General features: G+C 40.0%; 1 protein-coding gene across 3 annotated transcripts in view; it reads right to left on the reverse strand.

The window, feature by feature from the left end:
• The window catches only part of TBC1D5 (TBC1 domain family member 5), a 370,039-nt gene that overhangs the window by 134,873 nt on the left and 214,018 nt on the right, over positions 1 to 21,148 (reverse strand). For all 3 annotated transcript variants that reach the window (XM_020807289.3, XM_020807270.3, XM_078377254.1), the window contains 4 exons: positions 19,527 to 19,616; positions 19,363 to 19,434; positions 15,540 to 15,607; positions 8,295 to 8,397 (listed from right to left, as the gene is read on the reverse strand). In XM_020807289.3, the coding sequence (XP_020662948.3) occupies positions 8,295 to 8,397; positions 15,540 to 15,607; positions 19,363 to 19,434; positions 19,527 to 19,616 (333 nt within the window). The remainder of the gene's footprint in view (positions 1 to 8,294; positions 8,398 to 15,539; positions 15,608 to 19,362; positions 19,435 to 19,526; positions 19,617 to 21,148) is intronic.

Consider the following 21,148-nt stretch of genomic DNA (forward strand, 5'->3'; position numbering starts at 1 on the left):
CAACAATGGATGCCATTCTGTCCCTTCAGCACTGTCTGGATGCCGTACTGGGATGGATGCAGGCAAATGGTCTGAGGCTGAATCTGGACAAGATGGAGGTCCTGAAGGGGGTGGCCCAGACATTAGTGGTTTGGGAAATTCCCTCACTTTTGGGGGGGTGACTCTCACCACAAAGACTGAGGTTCGCAGCTTGGAGGTACATCTTGATCTGGTGCTTACCATGGAAACCCAGGTAGTGTCAGTGGTCCACACTGCCTACTTCCATCTTTGGTGGACTGCCCAACTGTGTCTCTATCCTGATATTGGGGCCCTCACCACTCTGGTCCATGCGCTTGTAGTCTCAAGATTAGACTAATGTAATGCGCTCTACGTGGGGCTACCTTTGAGATTGATGCAGAAGCTTCAAATGGTGCAGAATGTGGTGGCCCGACTTCTTACTGGGGTGAGAAAACACCAACATATCTCCCCCACTCTGGTGGCCTTGCATTGGCTACCTGTTTGTTTCCTCATTTATTTCAAATTATTAATTATGACATATAAAGCTTTAAACAGTTTAGGACCTCAATATTTGGCGGAACTCCTCCCACCTACACATATCACTTGCTCTAGCCAGGAGGGGCGGCTGAGGGGCCTAATGCCAAGGGAGGCCTGAAGAGAAAGAACAAGAAAGCGGGCCTTATCAGCAGTGGCCCCTTAGCTCTGGAACAATCTCCCCTCAGACATTTGTCTGTCTCCTTCGCTGGGCATTTTTAAGAGCCAGAGTAGACTTTGGTCTAAATGGGTGGGATAGAAATAAATAGATAGATAGATACCTGTCTCCTGATACCCATCCCTTTCATCTGGCATTTGGAGGTACCTTCCTTTGAAGCCTGGAGATTATACATCCCCATCATGGCTTGTAACCTGCAATGGACTTTTCCTCCAGAAATCTGTCCAATCCCCTTTGAAAGGCAAGGTCAAATGCTATCATCACTTCCTGTGGCAAGGAGTTTCACAGACTAACAACATACTGTATAAAGAAATATTTTCTTTGGTCTGTTCTCACTCACCCAACACTCAATTTGAGTGGATATCCCCTGGTTCTGGTATTGTGTGAAAGGGAAAAGAGCTTCCCTCTATCCACTTTATCTATCCCCTGCATAATTGTATACATTTCAATCATGTCCCCCCCCTCAGGTTCCTTTAGTCTATAGAGTCCCAAATACTGTAGCCTTTCCTCATAAGGGAGGTGCCCAAGCCCAGTCATCATTTTAGTCACTCTCCTCTTCACCTTTTCCAGTTCCACTATGTCTTTTTTGAGGTGTGGTGATTACAAGTGATCCTGACGTTACCCAGCTTTGAGGAGTGCAAAGGGAAAAAGCAATCAATTTTGCAACAAGTGTTGTGCATGTTATCCTTAATTTTCAGCGCATTGGCACAAAATCCCTGCTACCATACCACTGCCTAAGTTTCCAAGGACATTGTCTTGCTTCTAACCAGGGTCTCTGATAATGGGGATGCTAGTACTTTATTATCTGTGCCACCACAGAAATCTCGAGCAAAAAAACCTCAGATGCGATCAATCTCTGCTATGATGTTACTGTGGCTTTCTCATTTCACCTGAGTGCAATAATCTCTCATGGGATCATTCACTTATTCAGTAAAATTAAATAATGGAGAACATCTCAATGCTAGCCCTGATTAAGAGTAAACCCATTAGCTCAAATTGATGAACAATATCAACACTTCTGTAAATCTTACTAAGTCAATGGGTCTACTCTGGTTGGGACTAACAATAGGATACAGGTCAATGAAAAATGTGAAGCAGAATTATCTTTCGGAAAAGACTGAAATATTGATAATTTCCACTCAGTTCTCTGGGTACTGCTGCATGCCTGTTCTTTGTGGATTAGTATGACTTGTCTAGAATGAGATTCTGACATGCAAAGTAGTTATAAGATAAGCAGAAGGAAAACCTCCTTTCAGCCACCTAACTTTGAAGAAGAAAAAAGTCAGGACTTGGAAAAATAAAAAACAAACGGCATATTGGTAATAATAGGCAAATAAGCTAATGTGAAACCATGAATACAAAGAAGAAATGTATAGTAAGTGGTTTAAAGAACTCTGAACTGTATATACATCTATAGGCCGGACCAGAGGTCCCCAACCCCCGGTCTGTGGCCTGAGCTCAACCGGGCCGCGGAGACACACCTCCCCACCCTGCTCCCCCACTCCTCCCGCACAACCTATTTGCTCCTACGTGCACCCCCACGTGAGCACTCCCCCACCCATTCGCGCATGCACGTGTGCCCCCTGAGCACTGTACCACCCTTCATGCATGTGCACAAGCGCAGGGAGGGTGCCCCGTCTTCCCCAGCTGATCCATGGGGCTAAAAAGGTTGGGGACAGCTGGGCCAGACCACCATTCCCTCAGCAGGTGGGATGGAATGAGAATCATCTGGGAGCACTTGCGTTAACCACAATAGATCTGTTGGCACAATTATGCACCAAACTCTTAAACTGTAGCTAATCAAACTGTCAACATACTTAACCAAACTTCTTGATTCCATGTGGCATATTCTGCTCCTCCCATTTCATCTTACTAGCACTGTCAGGGCAAACTGAAAGTCATTTTATATACCGTGATATTGCTATGCATTTTTGTCATAAAAGAAAGAATGTCTTTTGTCCAAATGTAACACAATACAGTGTTGGATCAGACTTTCAGGGTTTATATAACAATTTGCACTAACATTTTTTTTTTTAATTTTTTTTTGCAAGGGCCATGAACAATGTGAGAGGTTTTGCTTCTGTGGAAATCTTAGTGTGAAAGGACAATTTAGCCAATAAAAATTAGCTACAAAATCTTGGCCAGAATCCAATTAAGTTGGTGTCATCATTATGGCATAAATTTCAGCAGTGAATTGGCTAGTTAAGAAGTTGGCATTTGCATTGCCTGTAGCATTCCAAGTCATGTAGCTGCTATGAGACACAAAATACAACCTATATTTTCTTAACTACTTTTAGCTTCTTAGCTAATTTGGCAAGATTTAGTCAATCAGCTTAATGCCAGCAGTTGTAAGTAACAGAATTTTGGTTCTTGACTATCAAGTGGGGCTACCAAGTTGTTAATGAATATCAGCAGACCCTCCTTAGGACAGATGTTGCCAGCATCACACTTGCTGTAGGGGATTCCTTTAAGATATTGTTGGAGTGAACAAAGAAGTTAAATTGTCTAAAAGAAGAGAAAAATTATCAATGGCAACAAAAAGAATGGGAAGACCAGAACAGTATACAAAGGGAAGAAGTAAATTAATTGTTCAAGCATTTCAGTGCCACTTCATAAATCCTTGCTATTATAGCTATTAGCATTTCTTAGTTATTAAACACAAATATTCAGTCCCGAAAACATTTAGTGTTCTCTTTGCCTTTTTAGCCCTAGATCAACCATATTCTAAAATTACTGTGATGTGGAAATGACACTATTGAAAATCAGAGGTGAAAAGGTTTTCTTTGTGAACAGCCTGTAGGCTCACAAAATTGAACCTGTTCTTTTATCTGCTGATGTTCATTTAGCCCACCAAGCAGTCTTTATTAAAGCAGAGGCACCAGGCAGTCAAAGTTCATTAATACCATTTATATAATCTCTGCAGTTTCAATTAACTCAGCAAGACATTCTACAACATGATAACAATCTCATTAATTCAATAAAATCCCATAACTATTAACAATATGGTCTATGTTAAACGGGGTGTCACCTAGTATAAAATAATAGCTTTAACAGCTTGTGAGGAAACTCAAAAGTTTTTAAACAATTGATCTGACTAAATACTTAATTCTTATGTGTAGCAAGGTATTACTTTTTTGTCAGCAATCTATAAGATTTTTAGTGTAAGGAAAGGACAGTTAGGCAATGAGAAAGAAGGAAATATAAACTGTGTGCTCTATTACTCAATACTACAATTCTGTTTTTAATTGTTGGTTGTTTTCAGTACTGTATAAGTAGATCATGCTCCTTGAAAATAACCAGATTGGATTTGTTTACTTTCACAAGACTCACTCCATACTGAAGACCACCCAGATAGTTTTCAGTAATGTAGCAGGCTGGGTCAAAATAGTGGGGCTGGGAGAATATTTACCAAGACAATATTTTACCTGCTATCTTCCCTTTAAGAGTCATCAGGATTTAGTGATCCAAGTAGTACAGTATCTTTTCATAAAATCATCCAAGGCATTGCATGTGGATATGTTTCTTGATCTGACAAAGCTTGCAATGGCAGCCATGGAAATCATGTATTCCCCTTTTTACTCATTCATGCATGACGGTTAAAACATGTTAATCTTTTTAGTAAATTTTTGAACGTTTAATTTGGCATAATGTGGGAAGAGTTTCTGAAACTGCAATTGTTTTATTTCTTTTTAAATGGGTTATATGGGGCCACCAGAAATGCAGACAATTCTCAATGAACTTTCAGGAATACAGGTAAATAATATTTTTCTGTGTACTGTACAAGACAACTGTATTTTTCCCCTGTCTACAAGACGCTCCCATGTATAAGATGCTCTCCACTTTTCTAACCCCAAATTAAGAAATCAACATTTTAAACATAGAACAGAACACATTTTAATTTAGTAATTAGGTAACATTTACATACCAGTACTGTCATATTATGCATCACACTTTAACTTTATTCAGCCTCTGGGCTCAGAACACTCGGGCATTACAAGTTCCTGTTGCATCTGAGCACTGTTGCAATTGGTTTGTTCAGCATTAGCTGGCGTCAGTTACATAAGGCTTGTGATTAGAGGAAGCTAAGTTTCCTGACTGTAGGAAGCTAAGCCTCCTGACTGGAGACAGCTAAGCCTCCTTATTGAAGGAAGCCTGTTTGCAGAGGCAAGGTATGGGCCTTTGTTCTCTCCTCAGCTTACTTCCATGTATAGGATGACCCTCAATTTTTACTCTAAAGATTTCAGGAAAAAGTAGCATCTTATACATGGAAAAATACGGCATATACCCAGTCATATTAATCAACCCACTTTCCTCACTTGGCACGTACTCTTTGCTTTGGCTTTCCAAATCTCTTCCTGTATACTGTTTGGAATCAATACTGAAATCAAGGTATGGACCGTGTTCTCTCCTCAGCTTACTTCTGTGTATAAGATGACACTCAATTTTCAGTCTAACCATTTTAGGAAAAAGTAGTGTCTTATACATGGAAAAATACAGTATCATTCTGGATAAGTGACCTGACTTATTGAGGGCACTGTGTTTCAATAGTTCTCTTACTATCTAGAGGGTCTATTCCAAAAGTTGGTCCTGCAAGGTTCAATACACTTGCAACCTTGCTATTAAAGAACTGCATAAAACTGCTGAGTGAGATGATTAGTGAGATGATTAGTAAAATATCAATATGCAGAAGACTCAGAACTCTAGTTTTTCTTTATATCCAATTCCAATGAGATAGTGGCAGTGCTAAACTGGTAACTGGAATCAATAATAAACTGGGAAAAGGCTGCAAAACCTAACATCAATGCTGAAACACAGTAATATTGTTGGCAGATAGTTGGGGGAGACGGTTTTCAATTATTCTGTATTTTCCCCAGAATATTCATGTTTATAGTCTATATATCCTCACAGGTTCAGCTTTGTCACTGGAGAAGACCAAAGTAGTCATAAATAGCCTGGTCATTGTTTCTCATAGTCAGGAAACATCTAGAACAGAACCGTTAACAAGCACATTGTATGTGAGACTTCTAAAGATTATTTGAAAACTTCAGTTTCAAAATAACAAAGGGCAGGTTCATAGATGATGGGAATACATTACACTTGTTTTTTAATACTCATCCAGAGAGAAGAGACATTTTAGTATCTCAGATTCTTCTCTTTTTTTGCAGAATCCACACAGAATAAGAGTATTTTATATATTGTAACATGACCAGTTGTAAACAGTGTCCTGAAGTTTTAGCCACTTGCCATGTACAGCTTTTTCAAAGGCAAAAAGCAACTAGGGAAAAAAAACAGTCTCAACAAAACTACTGTTTTACGCTGTTTAAGTTCTTTCTTGCATTGGGATGGCATATTGGGATAAAATTTTTTGTCAAGTCATGATGTCATGTTAACTGGTCCCTGGGGAGAAACTGGACTTCTCAGTCAGTTCAGGATTAAGATTCAAACTCTAGCACACACTGGCATTACCATGGGGTCAGAAAAAAACCCTAGGGGGTCATTTAGTGCAAGTTTGCCTAGGTGTAAAGAGAGCTTTATAGGCTGCCAACCCATTTTGGGGAGGGGAAGGGAAATGTAGTGCACAATCTAATTTGGACCCAGATTCCTGAAGGATCATCTTTGTGCACAATTAGCCTTGCATGGTTTTCCTGCTATGCATACATGATGCAGAATCCTTCAAAATAACAAACTCACTACCAACTTGCAAAATTAAAAATAAGTGTAAATGCAATGAAAACACATTGAGATTATAATAACAACAAGAGCTATATACAGTGGTGCCCCGCATGACAACGACCCTGCATTGATGACAAAATCGCTTGACGACAATTTTTTGGTTCCTATGGGTTTTTTCACTTTACGTCAATTAGGTCCCTGCTTCGTGAACCGTTTGTTTGCAAAACAATGATTTTTCCAGCTCCACAAAATGGCTTCCCTTCGCAAAATGGCTTCTCTCCCTTCGCAAAATGGCTGTTTTCCAGACAGAAGCTTCGGAAAATAGCGATTTTAAACAGCTGATCGGAGGTTCTCTATGGGTGATTTTCGCTGGACGATGAGGTATTTCCCCATTGGAACGCATTAACCAGTTTTCAATGCATTCCAATGGTTTTTTTTTTCGCATGACGACGATTTCGCTGTATAGTGATTTTGACAGAACGGATTATCGTCGTCATGCGGGGCACCACTGTATCACTAGATGGTATATATATCCTCTTGTTGGACATAGATGAAAGCTGGCTGGACAGCTCAGTGAATTACGTATCTGACTGTGGAGCCAGAAATTGGGAGTTTGATTCCTCACAGGACCTCCTGGAAGAAGAATCAGCAAGGTGAAAAGTTCCAGAGCACCTCCATAAAAGGAAATAGGAAACCATTTCAAATACCCCCCAAACCCATGAAAGAGTTGGCATAAGTCAGAAGTGACTTGACAGAATGTAAACATTAATACAGTACAGATTAAATGTTATATTTATCTAGAAATAAGCTTCCACTATGGGTGTATTAGTGGACACACATCATTGGAGTCCAGCCAATGGCATCTGAGTAATTTCTAACCTGTCTCACTGATCTCACTAGGGTCTAATTAATTTAGTTTGGGTCTAACCTATATACAGTGATGCCTCAAATTAATTCGTTCTTTGAGTCATGATGTCTTGCAAAATTTTCATCTTGCGAGGTGCTGTCTCCCATAGGAATGCACTGAAATTTAATTAATGTGTTCCTATGGGTGAAAAGTCAGAAGCAAACAAAATCACTTACAGTACCAGGTAGACCGAGCCTCACGGTGCCTTGGTAGCCCCGAACAGCCGGACTCTGTGTGACCAGAATGTCAAATAGCTGAGAGGTAGCAGCCATTTTGTGGTCGTCTCCAGTCCCCGCACACCCACATCTTAGCTGTTTGGCACTGGGTCTCAGAGACTTCCCGGGGCTTGCCCAGCAAGGAAAAAGGCAAGGGGAAAGGGCGGGAAATTCAAAAATGGTGCTTTCCCCCTGCCTTTTTCCGTGCTGGGCAAGCCCCAGGAAGCCTCTGAAAGCAGGGAGTAAGATGAACACAAAATGGCTGCTGCCTCTCAGCTGTTAGGTGCTCTAGTCACACAGAGTCCTGTTGTTCTGGGGCTACCAAGGCACCGTGAAGAGTGGGGCTCAGTCTACAATACCTGGTACTGTAAGTGATTTTGTTCAGACTTTTTTTCCTGATTTTTTTTCACTTTCATCTTGCGAGTTTTTCGTCGCGCAAGGCATTCGTCTTCCGAGGCACCACTGTACATATAAAAGCAATTTATGACAGAAAGCATGGAAAGGTTTGTTTGTTTCTTTTTTTTTTTTTAACATAAACTGGAACATTCAAAAAGGTGTTCCTAACTCTTTGAAAGACTTTGCAGAATTGAAGAAAACAATTTGAATGAAAGTCCTGTCATCAGTGGGAAACATATGCGCCTGAATTGCATTCTTTACCATAGAGCTAAGAAGCAGTTCTTAGATTGCCTGAACCTTAGTACGTAACTTTTCAAGAGAATTGTTCAATCATCAAGAGTGCAGGAAAAATATGGTGAGACAATGGATACCACCTGTACATAAGTTTCAGTACCTGCTTATAAAGCAACTGTTCATTCTCCCGAGCATAACAGAACAGAACATCTGTAAGAATCTTCCTTACATTTTCTTCTTGGAAATACTGCATTTCAGGAAATCTGGTGAAAAAAACCCCCCAATGTCATTAATGTAGACTACAAAGCTCAGAAATGTACCTTCTATTACAAATCCTCCCTGCTACTATCTTTCCTCCCTTACACTCAACAGGATTCTCATTATTATATTCTCAATATATTACTATTAAGTTGTATGTTACACAACACTCTGCACTTCATACAAGATCATTTCTGAAAAAATTACCACTTCTCAGCCTGGAATTGAAGTGAAACTGCAGTCATAATTTTAAGATAAAGTTCCCAACGTCTGACTACAATTCTAAATAGAAGCCAGGATTCTATTTGTGTTTGCACAAGGCTTGTGTACCTTGCCATAGTTAACAGCAGCTAACTGCTGCTAACTGAAGAGATGTTCTTGTGTGCCTTGATTGTGTACCTAATTATAACTGTACTACCAAGATGGGCTTTGAAATCTCATCAATTGTCTACAATTAGCTGCAGCAAATCATGCACATTTTTTGTTAAGACCAATAGAATTCTAGCCAGTATGCTAGAAATCATGAGCACATCTGTAATGAACCAAGTTCAGCTGAAATAAATTGGGAACCCAGGCGAGAAATGTAGCCCCACACCGAAATTAAACTGCTTGTTTAAAATGTTCAGAAGGCTCCCCTGTGTTCACAAAGAGTTGGGTAGGTCAATTTTGCCAGGTATTTTCCTCCTGTGCACTTCTGCCTCTCCAGAATCCAAAACTTTTTGTTTTTAATTGTTTTGCCACTAGAAACTATGGAATCGTTCTTAAAGAAAAAAGCTTAGAGGTTATATAGGTGTGGTCCTCTAAGATTCGAAGGACATAGGCAGTGTCTTGGTCTATGGAAGTTGTCTTACTCTGGTGAAGAAAGAAGGCACACTATTGCCCATTTGGAAAATTTACAAACACTGAGCTCCCAATTTTTTCGTGGAATGGAGCACTGAATACTGGAAAGGAGGAAGCTCAGAACCACACAAATATTTTTAATTTTCCCCATGCATTATTAGACAAAGATACTCCCTCTCACAAAATAGAGTGGTGTGACATGTGCAATGCTATACAAATATGCAAAGAGTAGTCATAACAGTTGAAAACAGCAATATTTCATGTGTGCGCATATGGAGACTTATAAGCACTATCCCCCCCAAAAGCAGGAAAAAGAAAGAAAAATAGAAGAAAAGAAAAAAAAGAAGAGAGAAAACACATTCATCCTAAATATTTTTTTACCAAAGTGAAAATGTAACTTTTTTACAATAGTTTCATAACTTCAAGAACTATTATTACCAAAAATTCAATTCCCCAATTATAGCTCAGATATTTATATAATCTTAAACATCCTGAACTATGCCCATTTAAAAACAAAAAATACCATCTGTGAGAATTTACATGAAAGCATACTCACATTTTAATTATACATCTAACAGCATAAATGCATTTGAAAATACATCTAGGGCATAGTTGTACAAAATAAAGCAATAAGGGATGTCAATATTTCCTGCACATTGTTGTGGGAATTTCTGCCTGAAAATTTACTAAATGAAAAAAAGCATAAAATTGAACCCCATAAAAACTATCTGTTGTTGTTTAGTCGTTAAGTCGTGTCCGACTCTTCGTGACCCCATGGACCAGAGCACGCCAGGCCCTCCTGTCTTCCACTGCCTCCTGGAGTTGGGTCAAATTCATGTTGGTTGCTTCGATGACACTGTCCAACCATCTCATTCTCTGTCGTCCACTTCTCCTCTTGCCCTCATACTTTCCCAACATCAGGGGCTTTTCCAGGGAGTCTTCTCAGGGAAAAAAAAACCTATTTGGTCGCCATTTAGTTGTTTAGTCACTTCCGACTCTTTGTGACCCCATGGACCAGAGCACGCCAGGCTCTCCTATCTTCCACTGCCTCCCGGAGTTGTGTCAAATTCATTCTGGTAGCATCGATGACACTGTCCAACCATCTCATCCTCTGTCGTACCCTTCTCCTCTTGCCTTTACGCTTTCCCAACATCAGGGTCTTTTCCAGGGAGTCTTTTCTTCTCATGAGATGGCCAAAGTATTGGAGCCTCAGCTTCAGGATCTGTCCTTCCAGTGAGCACTCAGGGTTGATTTCCTTCAGAATGGATAGGTTTGTTCTCCTTGCAGTCCAGGGGATTCTCAAGAGCCTCGTCCAGCAACACAATTAAAAACCATCAGTTCTTCGGCGGTCAGCCTTCTTTATGGTCCAGCCCTCACTTCCATACATCACTACTGGAAAAACCATAGCTTTGACTATGCTGACTTTTGTTGGCAACGTGATGTCTCTGCTTTTTAGGATGCAGTCAAGGTTTGTCATCGCTTTCCTCCCAAGAAGCAGGCGTCTTCTAATTTCATGGTTGCTGTCTCCATCTGCAGTGATCATGAAGCCCAAGAAAGTAAAATCTGTCACTGCCTCCATATCTTCCCCTTCTATTTCCCAGGAGGTGATGGGAACAGTGACCATGATCTTAGTTTTCTTGATGTTCAGCTTCAGACCGTTTTTTGCACTCTCCTCTTTCACCCTCATTACAAGGTTCCTGAATTCCTCCTCACTTTCTGCCATCATCTGCATATCGGAGGTTGTTGATATTTCTTCCGGCAAACTTAATTCCGGCTTGGGATTCCTTCAGTCCAGCCTTCTGCATGATGTATTCTGCATATAAGTTGAATAAGCATGGGGACAATAGACAGCCTTGTCGTACTCCTTTCCCAATTTTGAACCAATCAGTTGTTCCATATCCAGTTCTAACTGTTGCTTCCTGTCCCATGTATAGGTTTCTCAGGCGACAGATAAGGTGGTCAGGCACTCCCAATTCTTTAAGGACTTGCCATAGTTTGCTGTGGTCCACACTGTCAAAGGCTTTTGTGTACTCAATGAAGCAGAAGTAGATGTTTTTCTGGAACTCTCTGGCTTTCTCTATAATCCAGTGCATGTTTGCAATTTGGTCTCTAGTTCCTCCGCCCCTTTGGAATCCAGCTTGTACTTCTGGGAGTTCACGGTCCACATATTGCTGAAGCCTATCTTGGAGGATTTTGAGCATAACCTTGCTAGCGTGTGAAATGAGTGCAATTGTACGGTAGTTGGAGCATTCTTTGGCACTGCCCTACTTTGGGATTGGGATGTAGACTGATTTTTTCCAGTCCTCTGGCCACTGTTGAGTTTTCCAAACTTACTGACATATTGAATGTAGCACCTTAACAGCGTTATCTTTTAAGATTTTAAATAGTTCAACTGGAATGCCATCACCTCCACTGGCCTTGTTGTTAGCCATGCTTTCTAAGGCCCACTTGACTTCACTCTCCAGGATGTATGGCTCAAGGTCAGCAACCACATTATCTGGGTTGTCCGGGATATCCAAATCTTTCTGGTATAATTCCTCTGTGTATTCTTGCCACCTCTTCTTGATGTCTTCTGCTTCTGTTAGGTCCCTTCCATTTTTGTCTTTTATCATGTCCATCTTTGCACAAAATGTTCCTCTAATATCTCCAATTTTCGTGAACAGATCTCTGGTTTTTCCTTTTTTATTATTTTCCTCTAATTCTTTGCACTGTGCATTTAAGATGGCCCTCTTGTCTCTGCTTGCTATTCTTTGGAAGTCTGCATTCAATTTTTTGTAACTTTCCCTATCTCCCTTGCATTTTGTTTTCCCTCTCCTCTCTGCTATTTCTAAGGCCTCATTGGACAGCCACTTTACTTTCTTGCAGTTCCTTTTCTTTGGGATGGTTTTTGTTGCTGCCTCCTGTACAATGTTACGAGCCTCTATCCAAACCCTATTTACTAGCCTCCAATTTTAATAAGGGGTATTCTGTGATCAGAATAGCAACATGACATATAGAAAGTAATTGAGCTTAATTAGAGTTACTCAGTGCAATCAGAGGTCTAAGTCCAACAAAATATTTTATGGCTTTGATAAGTTCCTTAACAGGAACGACCCAAAGGCTTCGGTGAGATGAAAGAATATTCACAATTGTAATAGGGAACAATTCACATAGTGTCTTTGACAGTAGAAAGGTAATACATAGAAAACAGAAATGCTAAATTCTAGATGAATGACATTTCTCACTAATTACATATCACTCTTTATTGATTAAGTGTTAAGAATTACAGAAAATCATCTGTTCAGTCTTGTATTACAAACATAATTTAGTCACAAGATCTGTCAGTTCATCTCATTCTTTTTTTCTTCCCATTGAAAAAAACAACATAACACCTCATAATATTAATTTACAATAAACCTGCCTCAATAACTCTAACATACATGTCTTTGATGTTTGAAATAAAATTAAGACAAATTTAAAACTTAAAAGGCTGACCACTGAAGAATTTATGCTTTTGAATTGTGGTGCTTCAGGATACTCTTGAGAGTCCCCTGGACTGCAAGGAGAACAAACCTATCCATTCTAAAGGAAATCAACCCTGAGTGCTCACTGGAAGGACAGATCCTGAAATTGAGGCTCCAATACTTTGGCCATCTCATGAGAAGAGAAGACACCCTGGAAAAGACCCTGATGTTGGGAAAGTGTGAGGGCAAGAGGAGAAAGGGACGACAGAGGATGAGATGGTTGGACAGTGTCATCGAAGCTACCAACATGAATTTGACCCAACTCTGGGAGGTGATGGAAGACAGGAGGGCCTGGCGTGCTCTGGTCCATGGGGTCACGAAGAGTCGGACACAACTTAATAACTAAACAACAACAATAGTATTTCTCTTCAGTCCCCTCAACAGACTAAATATGCCAAACTCCCTCAACCATTTCTTGTAGGGCTTAGTTTTCAAACCCTTTAGCATTCTTGGTCACCCTCCTCTGAACACATTTTAGCTTCTTAATATCCTTCTTAAAAAATGGTGCCCAGAACTGGGCATAGTATTATTCCAGGTGATGTCCAACCAATAATACAGTGGTACTGTTACATCTGTTTTTTTCTGCTTCAGTGTAGAACTTTACATTTTTCCCCTGTTGAACTTTGTTTTATTTATTCTGGACAAGTTAAGTTAGGATATTCCTGAATCCTGATTCTATCTTCTGAAGTATTAAACATTCCTCTCAATTTGGTGCCACATACAAATACAATGAGCATCCCCTCCAGATTCTCATCCACATTGTTTTTGAAAATGTTGAACAATACTGTGCCTAGTGCACTCTACTTGTCACTTCTGTCCAGGATGGCAAGGAATAACTGGCAAGCACTCTCTGAGCATGGTATCAAAAAGCTATCAAAATATTTCTCTGGTGTGACTTATTTTTGAAAAACCAATGCTGGACCTTTTTAGAAATCACAGCATTCTTTTCTTAAGTGTTCACAGACAGACTGTTCAGTGATCTGTTCTGGGAAGATTCCTGGTATTTATGTCAAACTGATCAGTTGATAGTTGCTAGGATCATCTGTCCTCCTCTTTTTGATCTCCAGGAACCTCCAAGCATTCTCAAAGATTATAGACAGAGATTCTGCTATTACATTTGCAAGTTCCTTTAGTACCTTGGAGGAAGCTTATTTGGCCCTGGAGACTCAAATCCATTTTAAAGTGTGCTGCATTTTACAGCACCTGTATTATAGGAGTACCAGCTCAATGGGAGGGAGGACAATGTGCAGACTTCATAATTAAGTTGCAAGCTATCCAGTACTTTAAGTGCTATGGGGCAGTACATAAACAGCACGATTTGCTTTGTTTACTTATATTTGTCCCAGTTTTGGCATCACCTTTCTTCTAGGAAAAGACAGAAGCAAAGTAGATGATTCAGTAATGTTGCCTTCTTTGTGTCCCTCTTGTTGTTATTGTTTAGTCATTAAGTTATGTCTGACTCTTCGTGACCCCATGGACCAGAGCACGCCAGGCCCTCCTGTCTTCCACTGCCTCCTGGAGTTGCGTCAAATTCATGTTGGTTGCTTCGATGACACTGTCCAACCATCTCATTCTCTGTCGTCCCCTTCTCCTCTTGCCCTCATACTTTCCCAACATCAGGGGCTTTTCCAGGGAGTCTTCTCTTTTCGTGAGATGGCCAAAGTATTGGAGCCTCAGCTTCAGGATCTGTCCTTCCAGTGAGCACTCAGGGTTGATTTCCTTCAAAATGGATAGGTTTGTTCTCTTTGCAGTCCAGGGGACTCTCAAGAGTCTCCTCTACCACCACACTTCAAAAGCATCAATTCTTTGGTGGTCAGCCTTCTTTATGGTCTAGCTCTCACTTCCATACATCACTACTGAAAAAACCATAGATTTGACGATGCGGACCTTTGTCGGCAAGGTGATGTCTCTGTTTTTTAAGATGGTTTGCCATTCCTTTCCTCTCAAGAAGCAGGTGTCTTTTAATTTCGTAGCTGCTGTCACCATCTGCAGTGATCATGGAGCCCAAGAAAGTAAAATCTGTCCCTGCCTCCATATCTTCCCCTTCTATTTGCCAGAAGGTGATGAGATCAGTGGCCATGATCTTAGTGTCCCCCTTAGTATTTTCCTACTCTCTCCATGCAACAGAACCTCCCTTTCCTTATTCCTTCTCCTGCTTTGAGCATATCTGAAAAGAAATCTTGTCACTCTTTAACCCGTCTTGCAAGTCTGAGCTCCTTTTGAGCTTCAGCCTTCCCATGTTTCCTCCGTAAGTACTGGCTACTTCCCTGTACTCCTCCTTTATCATACTCCTGTCCTTCCATTTACTTTACACATCTCTTTTAAATCTTTTAAAGGGTATGGTCATTTCTACTCAAAGTTCCTATTATTTCTACTTCACTCATCAGTTCTTCCTTGTTGATGAGCTGATGAAGGATAGCTGATCCCATAGTTACTTCTTCAGCATTCAAGAATCTGAGATTGTCAGTGAAGAATTTGTTAGACCTCATCTCTCTCACAGAACCGGGCTTCCAAGAGATATAAGTGTTGTTGAAGTTTCCCATTACCTGTGTGCCTCCCTCTTTAAATATTCTGTAATCTCACAAAGGAGTGCATCATTCAGCTCTTGAATGACTGAATTGAAAAAAAGAGGACTTAGGAATTTTTAAACATCAAATAAATAAAGGTCTGGCCCTACTTCAGCTTATTTGGATCTGTTACGCAAGGTGACAATGATGCACAATGTATCATCTTTGGCCTGTAAGCAGAGGCTGTTTGCCTACCTAGCAATGGAATGCAATAAAATGTTTAAAAGTAACACTTACGTTCTTGTCACATCTTGTTCAATCATTCCTCGAAGTTCTTTGTCTTGAAAAAATTTGTTCCAAAGACTCTGAAAAAGGGGCAAAGATGATGTAAAACATGGGATAGCACTTAAGGGGGTACATAAACATCACATCAATTGTAAACATGCTGCATTTGGCTGCTGGGAAATAGGCAGTACCTTCACACTTCAGAACTTTTTGTCCTTTTGATACAATTGCAGTAATTGCAAATTGGTTGTCATTTGGAGAATGTTTTATATATTTAAGTCCTAGTGAAATCAGAAGTAGCAAGAATTAACTTTACCACAGCTGAAATCCAAAATATGAATTTCTTGGACAAATACTTTACTTCAAACTGTCAAAGGAACATATGAAGTCTTTTTACACTATGTCTACACCCATTATAGACGAGCAGCAGTTCCCCAGAATTGCAGAGAGCAAAGTATATCTGTGAAGTAAAGTAGATTTTTGTGGAAGCTAGTTGTCTGCAAGTCAGCATTTACATATGTTAAGGAAGCTGATGATTGACACTTTCCAATGAAAAACACAAATCATATGCATACTGGACAAAAGCTTATGGGAAGAAGGTGATAAGAAGGTCTGCTCTAAAGGAGAAAGGTGCTCTAAAAGGTGAGAAGCAGAAAGGAATTTGGAGGGGGTTTTGTCCTTCTCTCCTGCCTCTATCAGACCTGGGTCATTGTAAGGTACATAGTTTGCCCTCTTGGCTGGTGGTTGCCTGTTGTTGCCAGTATAATCCAAAGCTGGTATCATTAACAATTCGGAGAAGCTGAGTAATCATTTTGCAGGAACTGAGATCACTGATGAGCTAAATCTAGGCTCCCCTCCTCCTGCACTGAAACTGCACATTGTCCAACCTTCCCATTTTATCCTGGCACCATCTGGCCCAAATTGTCATGGAATGGAACTACTCCCAGGGCTGCAAGCAAAGACAAAATATATTTCTTTTGGCCTTCACCACAAGAAATTTGCTTGCATCTTTGACCATGGTCACGCAAAAAAGCAAAAAAATTCTGGTTACAGGTTTTTGAAATGTCACAAGAAATTGTTCAGCAAAACTTAAGTTTTAAACCTGAAATGCTGCTACTGAATATAATGCCAGAAATTATAACTAGGAAAACAAAATATAGTCTACTGTATATACTAACTGCAGCTAGGTTGCTCTGGGCCCAAAAATGGAAGAATGAAGAGACACCAACAATGGATGTGGTATTAAAAAAGCTATTAGACATTGCAGAACTGGATACGCTTTCAGAGACACTGCGGGATCAACCAAGAGACTTTGTAAAGGAAAGCTGGAAGCTGATACATAATTGGGCCCAGAAAAAGACAGGAACTTAGTTAAGAATTAATTTATAGCGAATTAGTGCTCAGTGGAATCCTCTGATGATATTCAGATGACCAGATGATGCGGAATCTCTGATCTAGAGGGGTACTATGGACATTTAGTTTTGATGTCTTTTTTTATTGTTAGATTTTGAAGTTTTTTTTTAGTTTTGTATGTTAGGTATGTATGAATACAAAAACTAGAGGAATACTGGAGAGTCATAATGGTGGACTGTGAATAAGATGTGTCCCTTTTCTACGATCACAACTCTTGCATGATTTCAGATATTTCCCTTTTATAGTGTTGGTTGACTGTTCCTTGTGTCTCTTGTTTAATTGATGCTTGTTGAAATCTATAAAGCAAGCCTTAACCCTAGAGATCTGAGGGTTGGACCATAAAAGCTATAGCAGTCTTTCTCTGACCTACCTGAAGATGGCAGAGACAGAGCCTAGGATGTTCTGCTTGTAAAACATGTTTCCTACTATTGAACTGTTGCTCCTCCCCAGAAGAAGGAATTGGAATGACACTGAAAGTTTTCCACTGGGTAAGACATTTAGGGTGAGAATCGAAAATACAACTTGTCATGTAGAGACAAAGAGAACTATTACAATAATCCACAGAAAGAAAGAGAACAATAAAATAATAAAAATAAGATAACTCTCCCACTAGAGTCAAGAAACCAAAGCAAATTTAAACCTAGATTAGGGGATGCTGAAGGATCAACAGGGAACATGCTGTCTTAGAAGGATTAACTAATAAGAAGGTGGAACAATATACTGAAGAACTATACAGAAGAGATGAGATACTGACAGATTCCTTTCATGAAGAATCCTGTGATGAAGAACCTTCAATTTTAGAAAGTGAAGTGAAAGCTGCTCTTAAAGCAATTGGAAAAAAATAAAATGAAAAAGTCGTGTGAAAAATTAAGTACACCTTATAATTCAATGGCTTGTAGAACCACCTTTAGCAGCAATAACTTGAAATAATTGTTTTCTGTATGACTTTATCATTCCCCATTGATCTCTCCCCAGTAATACTTAGCAGTAGAAAACACAAGCCAGAATAACCCCATGATACAAGTTTTGCTCCCATCCAGTTCTCCACTTTCCTTGTTTGCTATTATGGATTTGGGAAAAGATGTGGAAGAATATCATACCACCCATTTTGTACTCTCAGACATGACTAGAGAAAAGCAGAGGAGGGTGGCTACTTTAATGATGGCAGCCATGTCTTCTATAGCATTTAAAACATGCCTAACTTACATTTACAGAGCCATGGAATAAAGATATTGTCTAATTAAGGGCAACAGCTATTCCTGAGATATTTTTACAATTTTGCTGCTGCAAACATTTGCAGAAGGATCTAATCAGTATTCACAAGTAGCTTTAAAAAAGTTGAGTTTACTAGAAAGTAGCATAATGCAGTACAGTATCTTTCCAAAATGTTTGTATGGTCACCTAATATTATAAAACTGCCCTCTAAACCCTACACATAACTTTAAAATAACACAAGACATTAGTTCAACAGGAAATATATCAGTATTATTGATTCTACTTGATATTCACTGGAAAAAATAATCATGGTATATTCAGCTTTTTTTAAATTGCAGAAATGTTTAAATAAAAGAGCTGATGATTAACATTTATTTTAAATGAATATGAACAGGTGGCAACTCTCTGAGAAAATGAAACAAAGTCCCAGCTCTGATCTCTTGCTCAACAAGCCATCATCAGCTGAGAGTGATGAATGCACAGCATGCCCCACTTTTTGGAGAAGAGCATCTTCGACTCTTTTTTCTCAGTTTGGAGATGGTGTTCCAAGTGCAATAGTTTTGCTTCACTCACACAGTTGAATAGTGGACCTAAAGGTACATTTAAATGGCACAGGTTCAGGATAAAACCCACCAAATACTAATGATAGGTGGGAAAAACATATTTCTCACTTGTTTTAGTATCTTCTGTTTACAGTGAGAATGACTGAAAATCACCAAAAATGGGAGAAAATGAAATTGGAAGTGCCTGGATGGCCATCTCTGGGGTTGATTCATGGGCTCGAGGAGGCTCGCCACTGTAAACACAATAAAGCAAATGAAGAAACAAACTATATACACCCATCCACCCCATTCATGGATGCCTCTAAAGAGAGAAACTACCTTTTCAACTGTCTCATCCCATTAGACTGTACACACTGTTCTTGTAAGTGGGGTATTACTGATTTGGATTATTGTTTTAGAGTAAATGGAAAATTCTCAGCGATGATATTTTTTAAACTTAGGAACAGTGTGATAATAAACCCCCAGAGGTTTTATTTTTATGGTTTTCTTGGGGTATATTAGATCTCACCACAAAGCAGGTGTTTCTATCAAATGGAGAGTTTGGATTAACTATAAATATTAAGATTTGTGTACTCTCAACTTCATTAACAACATAGATCTTAGAAATTTCACTACATAATAAATAGAAAGGAGATTATCATTACCCCTTCATCTTGTGAAAGCGGATTGTTGATCATCACGTCTTGCTGTCCAGCTTTTCGAGGATTTGTAATATGCTGTGGATAGGAATAAGACTCAAAATGTTAACGTTTAAAGCACAGTAAATATAGAACTTCAGAGGAAAAATGTTGCTTTGAACTCTACTTACAACTTCTTTAATCTTGTTATATAAAGTCCTTAATTTGGTTGTTTTGTTGATCCACTGACTTCTGTCAGATGGTAGAACATTCAGAAAGAGCTGCAAATCAAACATTGTTATTTAGACAAACAAAAAGGCTGTATGAACTTGGTGACACTTTCTAAAACCCAATTGCTTCTACATCAAACTAAAATGGTCAGAGGAGTCACTTGAATCATAAGTGCCAAATGTATCCACTCACTGAAAAGGAGCATCTTCCTTCTGTGTTGTATGTATCCTTGATTGATACTGCATTAAGATATGCAGGATATCTAATATCTGTTATCTAATAAATACTGCAAATATGCAACTTCAATATCTTAAAGATATACATACACAATCAATACTACTTTATGCTTCCCACTCCCCCAAATCTTTAGATTCAAGTAAGATTTAAGCAACCACAATTGAATTTGCAAAATCAGATTTCTCCCTAAAAGTATATCTTCCAGCCTCAGAAAATCTGCAAAGGACCCCCCCCCCCAAAATGGCATGAACTATGGAGCTACCATATTTTTCGCTCTATAAGACACATCTGACTATAAAACACACATAATTTTTAGAAAAGGAAAACAGGAAATATATTCCTCTGTATCAGGGGTGGGCAATTAAATAAATAAACAGTGCAAGTCCCACGCTGGGACTGCAAAAAAACTCACCAAAAAACAAAGCAACATAGAAACATAGCCTCCCAGCCCAAACCTACCCTCCAAAACCCACCCAGAAAAAATTTAATAAAGTAAAAAGCAGCACCTTACCGGTCCGAAGCCTCCTGGGGGTCCCCCCGCTGCCGCCATCACTGCCTTCCTAAGCCTCCAGAGGCCTCAGAAGGCACCGCGGGGGGGGGGGGCACCGCCACCATAGTCTTAATTGCCACTGCTGAGGTCTTCTGGCCTCAGAGCCACGGAGTATAAAAAGGGAAATTGGCTGCCCTATTCATTTAAGGTAGGGAAGCTGCAGCTGCCATCTTTGCAAAGGGCAGCCTAGATTCCCTTAGCCTGCCTTAGTCTCCATTTCTACCAAAAGACCTCAAACAGCGGCAATTAAGGTCGGAGGGTGTTGAAAGCGTGGGTTTACTCATGAGTAAGGGCTGACAAAGGTGCAGGTCTACTCATGAGTAAGCCACTGAACACCCTGGGTGGGGTGTGCAGGTCAGAGGAGCTCCGTGGACCCAGTGTGCAGCAGGAGGAGGAAGGAGAAGCGTCTGGGTGCTTGGTGTTTTGTAAGCCGGGAAAGCCTCCGAGGGTGTTGGTGGGGGTGGGGTGGGGCCTTCTGTGGTCTCCAGAGGCCTGGGATGGCAGAGATGAGGCCGGGGGGGCAGTATTTGCTCCATAAAATGCATACACGTTTCCCTCCACTTTTTTGGGGGGGGGGAACTGCGTCTTATGGAGCAAAAAATATGGTATCTCCTGGATCACGTAAAAGTAGCTTCTGTGAACATAGTGCTTTTGTTTATAGAAGGTATATACTGTAATTGATTTGGCCTACTGACTGCTGGACATTGAAGTCTTCTTACTTTGTATGCCCAAATTGTTTAACATTACTGTTCAAGGAATTGGGCTTGCCCTGAGCTTCTTACAGTCCTTCCCAAA

Source organism: Pogona vitticeps, chromosome 6 (genome assembly GCF_051106095.1).
Source record: "Pogona vitticeps strain Pit_001003342236 chromosome 6, PviZW2.1, whole genome shotgun sequence".
Taxonomy (NCBI): domain Eukaryota; kingdom Metazoa; phylum Chordata; class Lepidosauria; order Squamata; family Agamidae; genus Pogona; species Pogona vitticeps.